General features: G+C 40.3%; 1 protein-coding gene across 1 annotated transcript in view; it reads right to left on the bottom strand.

The window, feature by feature from the left end:
- The window catches only part of LOC111750833 (anoctamin-2-like), an 84899-nt gene that overhangs the window by 34919 nt on the left and 34468 nt on the right, over positions 1-15512 (bottom strand). The window contains exon 5 of the mRNA XM_023548716.2: positions 5744-5889. Coding sequence (XP_023404484.1) covers positions 5744-5889 — 146 coding nt within the window. The remainder of the gene's footprint in view (positions 1-5743; positions 5890-15512) is intronic.

Below are 15512 nucleotides of genomic sequence, written 5' to 3'. Positions count from 1 at the left end.
GGTGACCCTTATGTGCGTCAGAGCAGAACTGTGCTCCATAGGGTTTTTAATGGTTGATTTTTTGGCAGTAGGTCACCAGGCCCTTTTTCTCGGGCATCTTTGGGTAGACTTGAACCTCCAGCCTTTTGGTTAGTAGCCGAGCATATTAACCATTTGTACCACCTGGGGACTCTTCTACCCAGCAGTAAAAAAAAAACCCAAACCCATTGTTGTTGAGTGGATTCCGACTCACAGTGGCCCTGTAGGACATAGGGCTTCCAAGGAGCAGCGGGTAGATTGGAACTGCTGACCTTTTGATTAGGAGCCAAATGCTTAACCACTATAGTGGGTTCAAATTCAGAAAGAAATCATGGAGAATAAGACGGGATCTATACCAGTTCAAGGATATGCGTCCTAAAGCCGGGGTTCAAAATTAAAATTTCATGAGACACCTCAGATGCAACTGTAAGGGCTCCAACAGCCTCGTCTCTAAGTAGACTGCCGCATGCATGACCCCCAGTTGTCCTGGAGAGACCAGGGCCCTTGGATCTTCAAATAATTATCTGGTTTTCACTCTAAATAAATGAATATGTAAATATGCAATCACCTACGTACCTCCCTTTCTGCTAGGGTAGTTGGACAGGATGTAAGCTCATGACTAAGAAAAATGGGATTTCCTCTGACTGTGTGAATGGCAGAAGAAATTCACCTTATCTCCCGCATTAACGACCTGGGGGCCCCAAAGCTTGGGCTGTGTTTAAGAAGCTGGAGGAAGGCTTCAAGGGGGATAATTGACACACTGAGGCTGGAAGACAATAGTGATTATTTTTTGGATAACCAAGGAACAAAACGTGTGGGTTTTAGATAAACAGATGACAAAAAGCCCATTTGAGATTCCAGAGCTGTCAAGTAGAGCTCTAACGGCTCAAAGTTCTCTGAACAGCCAAACATCTTGGAGCATTTATATCTCAGACTTCTGGGTGTGATTCTTAGATTTGCCTTGGAGAAAGATATCCTCATTCTTTAAACACATTGCCCAGCCCTACACCAATGGAATGGGCAGAACCTCTAGGGGGTTTCAAACTGCTCTTAGTAAAAAAAATTTCTAGATTCAAGAGAAAGACACTGGACTCCTGACAATAATGATGGCAGCTGAAACTCACTGAGAGTTTACTCAATACCAGGCACTGTTTTTTAACTACTTGTTAGTCATCACCTCATTCTCAGAACAATGCTGTGAAAAAAAAATAATAATTTTTTTTTTTTTTTAGGTAATATTATCATCAAACCCATTTTATAGATGAGGAAATTGGGCTTGGCTGACTTTAAACATCAAGCCCAGAGTCACACAGCTAGCTCACAGGAGGGTTAGGTTTGAAAGCCTAGAGTGGGGCTCTAGGGCCCACACCGAACACACTTAGCCTATACTGCTTGATGAAGTAGCCCATTTGTGAAGCTTATTCTGCAGTCCAGTCCTTGACACGGGGACAAATACTCCCTTAAAGGGTAAAGAGAACAATCCACAAATAAAAGCAATGACAGAACTCTAACTCAGAAATTTTGTCCTCATATTTATATAAAATACAAAATAAAATAATCATTTCTCTCAAATGACTGAACACCTTAGCAAAAATGGCCTAAAGAATCCTGTTAGTGAGATTTTGTGGAAGTCTGCTGGGAAAGCAGGTGTGTGATCCAGGCTTCCTTATCCAGACAAGACTGCATGAATTTTTAAGGAGACTGTCCTGATTTTGAACTTCTCCCTCCCTCTAGGTGCCTAATTAATGTTTGATAAAAGAAAAAAAAAAGAAGGCAGGCAGGAAGGAAGTCCACCTGTCTTTGCTCACTCCTTGTTTAGTTCAGACGTACTGAGTGTCTCTTCCAAAAACCAAAACCCAGTGCCATCGAGTTGATTCCAACTCATAGCAACCCTATAGGACAGAGTAGAACTGCCCTGTAGAGTTTCCAAGGAGCGCCTGGCAGATTCAAACTGCCAACCCTTTGGTTAGCAGCCATAGCACTTAACCACTATGCCACCAGGGTTTCCCGAGTGCCTCTTATGTGCCAAGAAATGTACTAGGCCCTGGAGGATATGAAGACGAATGAGCCATTGTCCCTACCCACTGCTCTTTAGGAGCTAATAGACTGGATCTGAGGAAAAAAAGATATGTGAGCAATATTACCTTATTCAGTAAGATACATCACAGCATCAGTGCATGAGCCAAATGCAGTGTTGAGACAGAAAAGCAAATGGTTAATTATTTCTCTCAGGAGGAACAGGGGTACAATCAGCGAAGGTATCTCAGAGGAGGCACTGTGAAAAATTAAGTCTTAAAGAATGACTCAGAAATATTCAGGTCAAGAAGGAGGAATGAAGCAGGCATACAGGACTTGGACTCTCAAGTTCACTGTACACTGATGATTCTTTCATATTACATGACTTCAGGATACTGAACAATTTGTATTCACTGAAAGGTCCTTTCATACATTGCCTGTGGCTGGGTAAATTGGTCCAATGCTTTCAGAAAACAATTTGGCAAAATGAATCAAGAACCATACAATGGCTATACCTTAGAAGTAGTACCCACACCTGTGGGAATCTTGAGGAAATAATGCTGGTTGTGGAAAAGATCATATGCACAAAGACAGTATATATTAGAGCATTAAAATAGGGGGAGAATTGGAAAAGAAATCTCCATGCCCTTCATTGAAAGACAGGTAAATAAACTATGGCATGTTTATTAGAGGGACTATTACGCAGCTATTCATTTCCAGTATCACTTAACAACTTAGAAATATCTATGGATGTAATGATAAATAAAAAAGGAGTGACAAATGGGTAAGTACGATCACAATTTTATTCTTAAAATCATATGCACAATAACAAAAGGCTCTAAGAAATGATAGCAAAAAATGTTAATAAAAGTTGACCTAGAAAGAGGGGAGTTTTGGGATACATTTTCCTTATTTTCAAATTTCCTGTCATATAGTTGTTTTATTTCCTTACAGCCTACAAGTAGTTTTAATCTATGGATTTTACTGTCTACAAACTTAGCGTGAATTTCTTCCAGAAGTCACCGTGTCTTCCAGTTTTCTTTTTTTTTTTCCTTCTTATTACTTTACAAGTGCCCAAGTGTGAGCATGTGGTGGGTATCTATTGAACACACATGATGGCTGACAAAGTGGAGCACATTTCCCTATACTCTGCTTTCCTATGGTCTCAAGACCGTAAAGAAAAGCAACAACACTTGACACTGAACATAGATTTTATGCGTGATAAACACTGTAGTGGAGCACTGGTGGCACAGCGGCTAAGAGCTTGGCTGCTAACCAAAAGGTCGGCAGTACAAATCCACCAGCCACTCCTTGGAAACCCTATGGGGCAGCTCTACTCTGTCCCATAGGGTTGCTATGAGTCAGAATTGACTCAATGGCAACAGCTGTAGTTTTTTTTGTTTGTTTGTTTAGACACTGTAGTAAACACCTCACAGATGTTAATTCATTAAATACAACGGGTTCTATGTGATAGATACAATTATTAACTTTTTTCTTTTTACATCTAAGCAATTTGAGAAACACAAAGGCTAGCCACTTAGCCAATGTTATCTAATTAGTTGGTAAAAAGCCAGGATTTGAACCCCAGGAGTATGGCTCAAGGGTCTTGGCTCTTAATCACTCGAAGGAGGAAGTTTTGAAATAGTCAGCTAGTCAGCCAGCCAGCTAGTCAAGCACGCATGAAAAACCTACAGGTAACTTAGGTAGTCAGGATGGGGGACTGGGGCTGCAGGGTGGATGGATAAAGACAGAGTTCAAGGATTTCTAATGTAAACCTCTTTCCAAATAAAAGCCTCAATCTCTGGCAGCAATTTCTTTCTTTCTGAGTGAGAGGATGGCAGATGTAGAAAGGCATCCGAAATATGAGAAATCGCCCCTGAAATAAATGTCTGGCTCAGCACTGAGGAGGGATTAGAGATAGCACTTAGCTAAAGGTGAAAGACTTGAGAGAGCTCTGTGTTTCCACAAACAGGGTTGTGATATTTTCTTTGCCTATTAGTCCTGCAACAGACATACTGATTGTTTCTTCTCTGGTGAGTTTATTCAGATTACAAAGCTCAGGCTTTGTCTAGAATTGTAGATACATCAGGATTATATCAGACCTTCTGTGGCTACCTAATCTAGACTCTGCCCATCCTTTCATTCCTAGCATACATACATGTACCTTCTTATAAATAGAATAGGATAAATAAACATCTATTAGAAAGAACAAGTGATGTACCCGGTGTATAGAGGGGCAGGGTGACCCCCTACCAAAAGCGATTAACCAAAGAGGGCAGGGGCCATTATGCAAGCACAATCATCTCTTCAAGGACATTAAGTACTAAATTAAGTATTTAGTGACTCTTCTGTTGGATCCGATGGATGTTTCTCTATGATCTCTAGAATGAGTAAAGGTTTAGATGATATATGTGGCTGTTTGGTGAGGAGCCCTGGTGGCACAGTGGTTACGTGCACAGGTGGTAACTGAAATGGTGGTTTGAACCCACCAGCCGCTCTGCAGAAGAAAAATACAGCAATCTGCTTCTGTAAAGATGTACAGCCTTGGAAACCCTATGGGGGCAGTTCTACTGTGTCCTATACGGTCACTATGAGTTGGAATTGACTCGACAGCAATGGGTTTTCTTGGTCTATGTTACCCTATGCTTTTAATTCATTAGTCTCAAATCTTAAAAATAGGCTCCTAAAAGATCCACCCAAAAATAAAATCAATAAGGGAGTGGTTTTGAAAGCTTTTAGAAACATTTACATTCAATAAAATTTATCAATGAGAACAAAACCAAATAAATACATAAATAAAATCAAGGTTATTCACAAGTAGCCAAGAGTTCAAAGGCAGGGGATCTAACGAGGGTCCAAGATGTGGGTTCCAAGCCACATCTGAAATGATTATGTTCTAAACAGCCTGTACTGACATGCACTCCTGCCTTCAGTCTTACCCAAGAACAACTGGAGGCTGTATAACTAAAGGCCTTCCTCTCATCCCCTACATAAAAAAAAAAAAAAAAAAAACAGACCAAACCCGTTGCCGTCAAGTCGATTCCAACTCATACTGACCCTATAGGACAGAGTAGAACTGCTCCACAGGGTTTCCAAGGAGTGGCTGGTGATTCAAACTGCTGACCTTTCAGTTAGCAGCCGAATGCTTAACCATTGTGCTACCAAGGCTACCCCTACATAAAATATCCTAATTTTTTTTAGAGAAGAGCTCACATCTTACCCAGCCCTACCTGATCAGAGTGAGAATTCTCTTCTATTCCCCATGTCAAAGACATATATATCCTTGACCTAAGTGTCATAGTACTACTTTACTCTTCATTAATGGAAACTGTATTCCTAAATCTTAGCTTTTCCTATTTGCCATTTAGCTTTATTAATGATGACAACCATGGGAAGGGACAAGAGGGACCAAACTTTTGATTTCAGAGATGAGAAGAGGAGGCCCAGGGATATGAGAGCGTAATCTCAGTATCATGTATCAAGTGGGTAGTCAAGTTGCTTATGGTTCTCATTCCAGGGTTCCTTCTGCTCCATCCTCTTCACTTGGTCATGTGGCATTGAAGGGAACATTGTGAAGCCATAAAGCTTATGAATGAGCAAAGCCTGCCCCAATAATTTGTCCCAGGCCCTGCTCCACACAAATGCCCACATACACACAGACCCCTTGTCTGAACTTGCCCCCAGTAGAAGAAAGGGTCATGGCTCTTACTCATTTCCATGTACTCTGGAGTGAGTCCAGTGTAAGGTTCCAAGCCGTAGTCTAGGTCCCACTGCTCTGGATGTTTTGAGTGGGCAGAGTCGGTTTCTCCAGGTTCTGTCTCATCTTTCAGCTTCCGAAAGAGTTTCTTTAACTTCCTGGAAGAGAAATGAACCAGTCATCAAAAGATTCTGGAGGACAGGGTTAGTTCTGCAGAAAGAAATGAGGAAAACTAAGTTTTTGACCTTAATGCCATCTCTGATGCAAGGATAGATAAAAAAGCCACTAAAAGATTACTTTTACTTTTTTCCTAAAGACAACCCAAGAGGTCCTTTACCAGGACAATGAAAGTCCCCACCCAACAAAGGAGCAGGTTTCTTCAAAGAAACTTTGAATTCTTCTTTGTGTTTGATAAGCAACAATAGAGTTAGCTTTTCTCATAAAACGCTGAGATGGAGCCAGTCCTATCATCTAATAAATGATCTATCCGTCCTCTTCATGGGGAGGGCAGAGGGTGTCAGAAAGTAGTGGAGAGATGCTCTCCTCCTAGTCTTCCCAGGTCAAACATTCTCAGGTCTGAATAACAAGGTAACATCATCTTTCTAGTTAAAGCTATCTAAATCTTGTCTACCATATTCAGGATTTTCTTGGTTCAGAATAAGATAATAATTGACCCAGCTTCTTGAGTTTTGTGTGAAGATTAAGTGAAATAACATTTATACAGTCCTTAGCACAGTATTTGGACACAATAAGTATTCAAATACTTATAATTTTAATATTAAATGCTAAAATATGTCTGAGGGTGTTGTCTTTTCATATTTGCATTGTTACACAATATATGCACAATCCAAACAGGTGAAGAGGCAAGATGCCAACTATGCTAATTGAAGAGTTGGTTTCTAGGAAATAGATGGGAAGAGAACGAACTTCAGAGTAGTCAGAATCACAGGCACAAAGAACTCAAGGGGATTTTGAAGTCTACCCTCCATCCACATGCAGGAATTGCTCCACCGCATTCCTTCTATAACCCAGTCTTTTTTCAGGAGGGTATTGTTCATTTTCCAAGTATTTGATTTCTTTTCCCTCGTTTTTCTGTTATTGATCTCTAGTTTTATTGCCTTGTGGTCTGAGAAGATGCTTTGTAATATTTCGATGTTTTGAACTCTGCAAAGGTTTGTTTTATGACCTAACATGTGGTCTATTCTAGAGAATGTTCCATGTGCACTAGAAAAAAAAGTATATTTTGCAGCAGTTGGGTGGAGAGTTCTGTATAAGTCAATGAGGTCAAGTTGGTTGATTGTTGTAATTAGATCTTCCGTGTCTCTGTTGAGCTTCTTACTGGATGTCCTGTCTTTCTCCGAAAGTGGTGTGTTGAAGTCTCCTACTATAATTGTGGAGGTATCTATCTCGCTTTTCAATTCTGTTAAAATTTGATTTATGTATCTTGCAGCCCTGTCATTGGGTGCGTAAATATTTAATATGGTTATGTCTTCCTGATCAATTGTCCCTTTTATCATTATATAGTGTCCTTCTTTATCCTTTGTGGTAGATTTAAGTCTAAAGTCTATTTTGTCAGAAATTAATATTGCTACTCCTCTTCTTTTTTGCTTATTGTTTGCTTGATATACTTTTTTCCATCCTTTGAGTTTTAGTTTGTTTGTGTCTCTAAGTCTAAGGTGTGTCTCTTGTAGGCAGCATATAGATGGATCGTGTTTCTTTAGCCAGTCTGTGACTCTCTGTCTCTTTATTGGTGCATTTAGTCCATTTACATTCAGGGTAATTATAGATAAATAAGTTTTTAGTGCTGTCATTTTGATGCCTTTTTATGTGTGTTGTTGACAATTTCATTTTTCCACATACTGTTTTGTGCTGAGGCGTTTTTCTTAGTAAATTGTGAGATCCTCATTTTCATAGTGCTTGACTTTATGTTAGTTGAGTCGTTACGTTTTTCTTGGTTTTTATCTTGAGTTATAGAGTTGTTATACCTTTTTGTGGTTACCTTATTATTTACCCCTATTTTTCTAAGTAAAAACCTAACTTGTATTGTTCTATATCGCCTTGTATCACTCTCCATATGGCAGTTCAATGCCTCCTGTATTTAGTCCCTCTTTTTGATTATTGTGATCTTTTACCTATTGACTTCCATGATTCCCTGTTATGTGTATTTTTTTTTTAATTAATCTTAATTTGTTTGTTTTTGTGATTTCCCTATTTGAGTTGATATCAGGACAATCTGTTTTGTGACCTTGTGTTGTGCTGATATCTGATATTATTGGTTCTCTGACCAAACAATATCCTTTAGTATTTCTTGTAGCTTTGGTTTGGTTTTTGCAAATTCTCTAAACTTGTGTTTGTCTGTAAATATCTTAATTTCGCCTTCATATTTCAGAGAGAGTTTTGCTGGATATATGATCCTTGGCTGGCAGTTTTTCTCCTTCAGTGCTCTGTATATGTCGTCCCATTCCCTTCTTGCCTGCATGGTTTCTGCTGAGTAGTCAGAACATATTCTTATTGATTCTCCCTTGAAGGAAACCTTTCTTTTCTCCCTGGCTGCTTTTAAAATTTTCTGTTTATCTTTGGTTTTGGTGAGTTTGATGATAATATGTCTTGGTGTTTTTCTTTTTGTATCAATCTTAAATGGGGTTCGATGAGCATCTTGGATAGATATCCTTTCGTCTTTCATGATGTCAGGGAAGTTTTCTGTCAGGAGTTCTTCAACTATTTTCTGTGTGTTTTCTGTCCCCCCTCCCTGTTCTGGGACTCCAATTGCACCGCATTCCTGACACAAGATCATCCAACCCCTGTGTAGATATTTCAGTGAAGCACTACTGATATCACTAGGCATCTCAGTCTATCGTTAGCGAGTGCTTCCTGATAGTGGAAATCTACTGATTCAAAATAATATTCTGATCAGTGTTCTGTCTAGTAGCATTTGTATCAGGAGAATGTAGTATAGTGTTGTGGATAAAAATCTAATCTTTAGTGTCAGTAGATAGTTGTTTAAAACCCAGTTCTACAATTCTCCAGCTCTATTTTCTTGGGCAAGTTTTTTAAAACTCTGTAAACTTTAGTTTCCTTATATCTATAAAATGAGAAAATAAACATTAACTAGCCTATATAAAACCACTTATCATCAAGTTGATTCCAACTCATGGCAACCCCATGTATGTCAGAGTTGGAGTAAACTGTGCTCCATGAGGTTTTCAGTGCCTGATTTTTCAGAAGTAGATTGTCAGGCTTTTCTTCTAAGGTACCTCTGGGTGGACTTAAACCTCCAAATTCTGCTAGTAGCCGAATGTGTTTATACCATTCAAGAACTCAAACTAGCCCATCCAACCAAAAAACCAGTTGCCATTGAGTCAATTCCAACTCATGGAGACTCCATGTATTTCACAGTAGAACTACATTCCATAAGGTTTTCAAGGCTGTGACTTTTTGGAAGCAGATCACCAGGCCTTTCTTCTGAAGAGCCTCTGGGTGAGTTTGAACCACCAACTTTTTGGTCAGTAGTTGAGTGCTTAACCACTTGTACCACCCAGAGACTTCAAGTAGTTAAAGGAGATGATCTATATGTTAAATTTAGGGCTTGGTATATGCTAAGAACTCAGCAAATGGATCTATCACTGTCTCTAACATCATCATCAAAGGAGAACTGAAAAAAATGAGTTAAGAGATCCATAGAAGCAGCAGTAACAAAATTTTCATAATAAAATTTCAAGCAATAATCATGTGATAATCAGAAATTGAGAAAAACTAGAAGATTCCTAAAAATTTTGAAGGGTTGACTGAGACCCAAGAAATATACAGTGGGTCGGATAGAAGGAGGGAGAAGATAAAAGAGAGAAAAGAAAGGGAAGAAGGAAGGGAGAGGGGGAAGAATATGTGGGAAAAAAAGAAGAGAAGATCTAGAACCAGAACTCGAACTGAGACTTTACCTCCAGGTACTAGAAATCAGAATATTTGGTCAAATCCTCAGTAAAGATGAGCAGTTTGGATTAAACGTGCATAGCTGAACACATTCATATATTCCTATCCATTTCTAAAATGTCAGTGAAGGAATAAAAAATATATAAAACCACAGGTTAAAAAATAGTTATAAGACAGTAGTGAATGAGATATGTTAATGAATATCTTGGAAGATGGACAGTGGCTGAAGGAGTTAGCAAAGCTGTGACAGCTGAACGACAAGTGTCTACAGAGGAAGACAGTGGTGAGAAGCAAGACAAATCATGCACAAAACCTCAGAAAGGCTCAGGAATTAGAGACACACCAGGGATCCCCAAAGGTAGGGGAGTAGTGGTTGGTCAGGCTCTGCTTAGGAACAGCAGACCCTAATGTCTCTGTCTACCCATGTTGCACAGGTGGCTACACTTCCCAACTCCAGCAGGATCGAGGCATGTATTCTGAGAATCAAATGAACCAGGGAAACTATAGATCTGAAATAAATTCAATAAAATGATAATGAGATAAAGTCAAATAACCACTCACCCCCCCCCCACACAAAGTAGGACAAAAGACAAATAAATGGATAATAGAAAACAAAGAACTTTAAAAGAGCAATCTAGGAACTCCAACACTTAATAAAAAAGAGGGGATAGGTAAATAGAGGAGAGGAAAATAAGAAGAAAAGAAAGAAAATGTCCCAGAGGTGAAGGACACGCATTTTCTGATTGGAAGGACCCACTCAGCATAATGATGAGAAAAAGACCTCCACCAAAGCATCATGAAATTTCTGAATTCTTAGAATATTGAAAAGCATTCTAAACCCTTCCAGGTTCAGAGGGACAAACATACATCCTCTACAAATTATCAGGAATCAAAAAGGTACTGAAATTCTCAACATCAGCTGTTGACAGTAGGAGACTCTGTAGCAACGTATTTAACATTCAGAGAACAAACAATTTCAGCACAGAATTCTATACCCAGTCAAAGTATACATCAAGTATGAAGGCAGAATAAAGACATTTTCAAATATGCAAGATTTCACAAAAGTTAGCCTTCTATGCACCCATTCTCAGGAAGTTCCTGGAGGACGAATTTCACCGACCAAGGATATAAATCAAGAAAGAAAATAATATGGAATCCAGCAAACAGGAAATCCAATCAAAAAAGGAGATAGCCATATATAAGGCAGTGAACAAATATTCTTGTTGGAACAGGAGAATAAAGGGATCCTAGGAGGCTGACTCCAGGAAGAAATAGCTGTGACTGGTAAAATCTCTGATGTGCTTGATGTAGTCTAATGGGAAAAGCGGGCACTAAAACAAGTGTTACCAACACTGTGTAATGAATGTTATGATGGGAGAAGTTTTGGTAATTATAAGAACAGAAAACAGAAAAACCTAACCTGGCCTAAGGTAGAAGTTCTCTCTCAGGAAGGGATGTGTAAGCCAAAATAAATGATGAAAGATGATAGAAAGAGATCAGAAAAGATGCAGAGTGGAGGGAAAGGTGAAGGAGTATTGTAGGCAAAGGAAACATTTGTGCAACAGCCGAAGGCAAATGTGAGAATTGCTGATACAAGGGACTGAAGGAGTTCAAAATGCTTGGAGCATTATTTTATATATATATATATATATATATATATATATATATATATATATATATATATATATATATATAAAACATACTGTGGCTATGTACCAGAGAGAAAATGATGAAAGATAAGACTTGAGAGGTAGGGTAAGCTCATGGCGTTGGAGTCCTTGTAAGCCTTATTGTTCAGTAGCTCAGAAGAAATGGTGGGAGCAGAGTCTAAGGTGATAGTAGTGGACATTAAGAGGTGTATTTGTGATATGCTTTTTTAGGAGGTAGAATTAAGAAGATGGAAATGGGTTGTACATGGCAGGTGAAGGAGAATGGAGAATCAAGGATGATTACCAGAGTCCTTGGGCATGTGTGTGGTTTTCTAAGATAGGAAAGACTAGGTAAGAAACAGTTTTAGTAATGAGGAGGAGTAGGAGAAGTTTTGGACTTGTTGAGGTGGAAGAGCCTATGAGACAATAAGTAGACATGTGTAGTAGGCAGTTGTGTATATGTGTCTAGAGCTCTGAAAAGAGGTCTGGGGTGGAGCTAGAGATCGAAGAGTCATCATGACAACAGCAAATGAAGTCCTAGCAACAAACAACATCATCTAGGATACTGCATAGAACAGAGGGTCAGGAAAGAGTCCTGACAAATACTGATAGCGAAGGGATAGGGTAGAAGGAAAGGGTCCCTGGGTGGTGCAAATGGTTAACGCACTTGGGTACTAACCAAAAGGTCGGAGGTTCAAGTCCACTCAGAGGTACCTTGGAAGAAAGGCCTCATGATGTACTTTCGAAAAATCAGCCACTGAAAACCCTACGGAGCACAGTTCTGCTCTGACACATAAGGGGTTGCCAGGAGTCGGAGTTGACTCAATAGAGTCAGTAGAAGGAAAGGAGCCCTCAAAGGAGAAGGAAGGAACAGTCATAGGAACAGAAAGCCAAGTGCGATACCGTGCGCCAAGAAGGCAACGGAAGAAGAGCTTCAGGTCCTTGTGGTCAACGGTGTAATATACTGTGGCTAGGCTAAAAAAAAAAAAAAAAGGATCCACAAAGAATGCTTATGAACTCCTCATTCCCAGAAGTTTCCCTCCTAGAGATCTCAGTGACCATTAAAAAAAGAAAAAAATTGATAATAAAGAAAATCCTCCCAGACCAGGGTTTAACAGGAATCCTGTGAGTTGTATAACATACAGATGGGCGGTTTGGAAAACTTCAGATTACGTTTCCGACCATATGATGCACTCACTCATTAAAATAACTCCTTTGATGTTACCCCTTGTCCTTTTCATCTGCTGTTTTTCCATTCCTTTTTAATGACAAGTCTCAGAAAATCTCCTCGAAAGGCTCAGACCTCTCCCTCTGCCTGTGCCCCAAGGACTCACACCAAGAACCTGGGGATTGTCTGTTCTACCTGGGGCCTCCAGGCTGTAGGAACCTGGGTCCCAGGCAGTTCCCTACAGACCCAGGCTCCACACACTTCTAGATCCATTACAGAAGGCAGGACCAAGCCCTCACCCAGCCAAAGAAGAGGAACACATCAATCTCTGAGCTACATATTCCTTGATACCTGACAATGTTTAAATTTTTCCTTAAACTTCTGATTCATGGCCAGATTCTACCTTATTGAAGGAGAAGGCAGATCTCTTTTGCCTGTGATGGCTTTAAAGAGAGACTGTATTAGGTCTTGAAATGCAATATTTATCACATTTATGAAAAGAAAGCAGAAAGTTTATGAAATTTTACTAGCTGTGTTCAGGGGTGTGTGGCAGCTATTTAGGGATGTGATCAGGTGTTGCTTTGAGTAGGAGGAGTAGGGAAATGAGAACGAACAAATCTGTCTTGGAACAAGTACAGCCAGGATGCTCCTTAGAAGCAAGAATGGCCAGATTTCACCTCACATACTTGGGACATGTAATCAGGAGGAGAACATCATGCTTGGTATAGTAGAGGGAAAGCAAAAAAGAGGAAGACTGTCAGGGAGATGGATTGACACAGTGGCTGCAACAACACCCTCAAGCACAGCAATGATGGTGAGGATGGTGCACGACCAAGAGGTGCTTTGTTCTATTATACTTAGGGTTGCTATGAATGGGAACCAACTTGATGGCACCTAGCAACAACAACAAAAGGGACAGGAGCACATTTTGTTAGTGCAAGTATCAGTCAGTCTATCTGTTCTGTTCCTCCCAAAGTATGTCCAGGACAGAATCTAGCATGTGAAAAAAGTGACATTTACCCTTTCACCAAATATCCAGCTCTCTAAGTGATAAAAGGCCTGTTTCCAATTTTTCTTGAACAAATGCTAGAGCTAAATTTGAGATAAAATTATAGAGAGGAGTTGGGATGTAGTGTGACATGTTTTAGGGGCACCACGCCATTTGGGTCTAAAGTTTATTTTGCACAAACACATATGGGAAAGGCGGGGTGTGTGGGGGCTGAGGGACGCCCTGCCAACAGACTCAGATAATAAATAGCACAAGATCAGATTCTGCCATGCCGCTCACCCTGCTTGAAGTCGTCTCTGAAGGAGCTGCCCGTGAGCATTATTCTGGGGCCAGCAAAGTTTACAGCCATCCAGCTCCTCTCTGGAAAGCATCTGTCACAACTGTGTCAAGCCCCAGGAGCCTGGGGTTGCGTGAGTGGGGCTAGTCCAAGGCCAGACCATGCAACCAAGTTTTATCTATTATCATGTCCTCATTAGTCACAGAGCTGCCTTTAAGGAGCTTAATGCTCTCAGTTTTACTGCCTCCCTTTGAAGCATTTTATTTTTCCATCTCCAGTCAAAAATGTCATCTGCCAGATCCAGGGTCTCTGAACCAGGCCTAGCAAAAGTGGCTATGCTGCTGTCTGGTGGAAGATGCCTGGAGGAAGAGTGGGGCTTCTGTAGTGGCCCTGTCTGGTCTTCCTGCAGGATTTATGTGTAGGAGAGGTGTGAGCGAACTAACGAAAGTTCTCCAAGGGCCCAAAGGAAGGCTGTACAGCATTTTTGGACAGTGATGAAAGATAAGACTTGGCAGTTAGGCTAAGTGCATGGGATGGAAGGCCCCATAGCTTTTTGTAAGCAATATTATCCAGTGGTTCAGATGAGAGTGATGGCAGCAGAGTTTAGGGTGACAGCAGTGGACATGAAGAGATGTATTTAAGATATGCTTCCAAAACCAAAGCCAAGCTCACTGCCATTAAGTCGATTCCAACTCATAGCGACCCTACAGGACAGAGTAGAACTGTCCCATAGGGTTTCCAAGGAGCAGCTGGTGGATTCGAACTGCCAACCTTTTGACTGGCAGCACAGCTCTTAACTGCTGTGCCATCAGGGCTCCATGATATACTTAGGTGGTAGAATTAAGAAGATATGGTGGATTATACATGGGAGGTGAAAGAGAATGTGCCGGCCTCACAGAGAACTGTGGGATTGAGCAGTTCACATGACACCTTTAGAAGGTCTCTGCACTTGGCCTTACATACCATTAGGGCACCTGGGAGAGGAGTGATTTCCTTTTCTGCTCTCTCAGTTCCTCTGGCTACAGTCAAGAAGAAGACCTCACTTTGCCCTTAACTACTCCTCGATGCTGCGTCTCTCCCTTTTCAACAAAGAGAATGCAGGTCTTAGGGTAAGTGCCTTGGGTAGGATATAAAGCAATTAATTACTTAATAATGCTTTATGTTTTTTGTTTGTTTGTTTTTACTGTTGTTTGCTATTCATGGTAACCGATGCTGTTAGTTTTCCATTTTCAGAAATGCTATCAATTTAAGAAAAAAGTGAGTAACTTAGGGGAAATTAATATGCAAATAGCTGTTTAGTTAGATGGGGGGAAATTAAAAAGTTGGTTGACAATGATTAATGTTTGGGAAGCAATGTTCTAAGACACCTACTGGATCGTAAGGTTTTCAAGGTCATCAAAGTTGTGTTATGTGTCTACCACCCACATACATACACATGTACACAGAATCTAATGAGAATTTTGTACACTCAGGATGAGAGGTAAATTATAGCTACCTGGCTTACAAGGAGCTCTGGTGGCACAACAGTTAAGTGCTTGTCTGCTAACTGAAAGTTTGATGGTTTGAAGCCACCCAGAGGCTCTGCAGGAGAAAGACCTAACGATCTAATTCTGTAAAGGTTACAGGCCAGAAAACCCTATGAGGCAGTTCTACTTTGTCACATGGGGTCACTATAAGTTGAAATTTGACTCAACAGCACCCATTAACGACAACCTAGTTTACTAATAAAGGGAAATTAGATGGTCTTTAAA

This window comes from Loxodonta africana, chromosome 4 (genome assembly GCF_030014295.1).
Source record: "Loxodonta africana isolate mLoxAfr1 chromosome 4, mLoxAfr1.hap2, whole genome shotgun sequence".
NCBI classification, from domain to species: domain Eukaryota; kingdom Metazoa; phylum Chordata; class Mammalia; order Proboscidea; family Elephantidae; genus Loxodonta; species Loxodonta africana.
The sequence above is the reverse complement of the archived record's forward strand: the minus strand, read 5'-3'. Positions and strand labels throughout refer to the sequence as shown.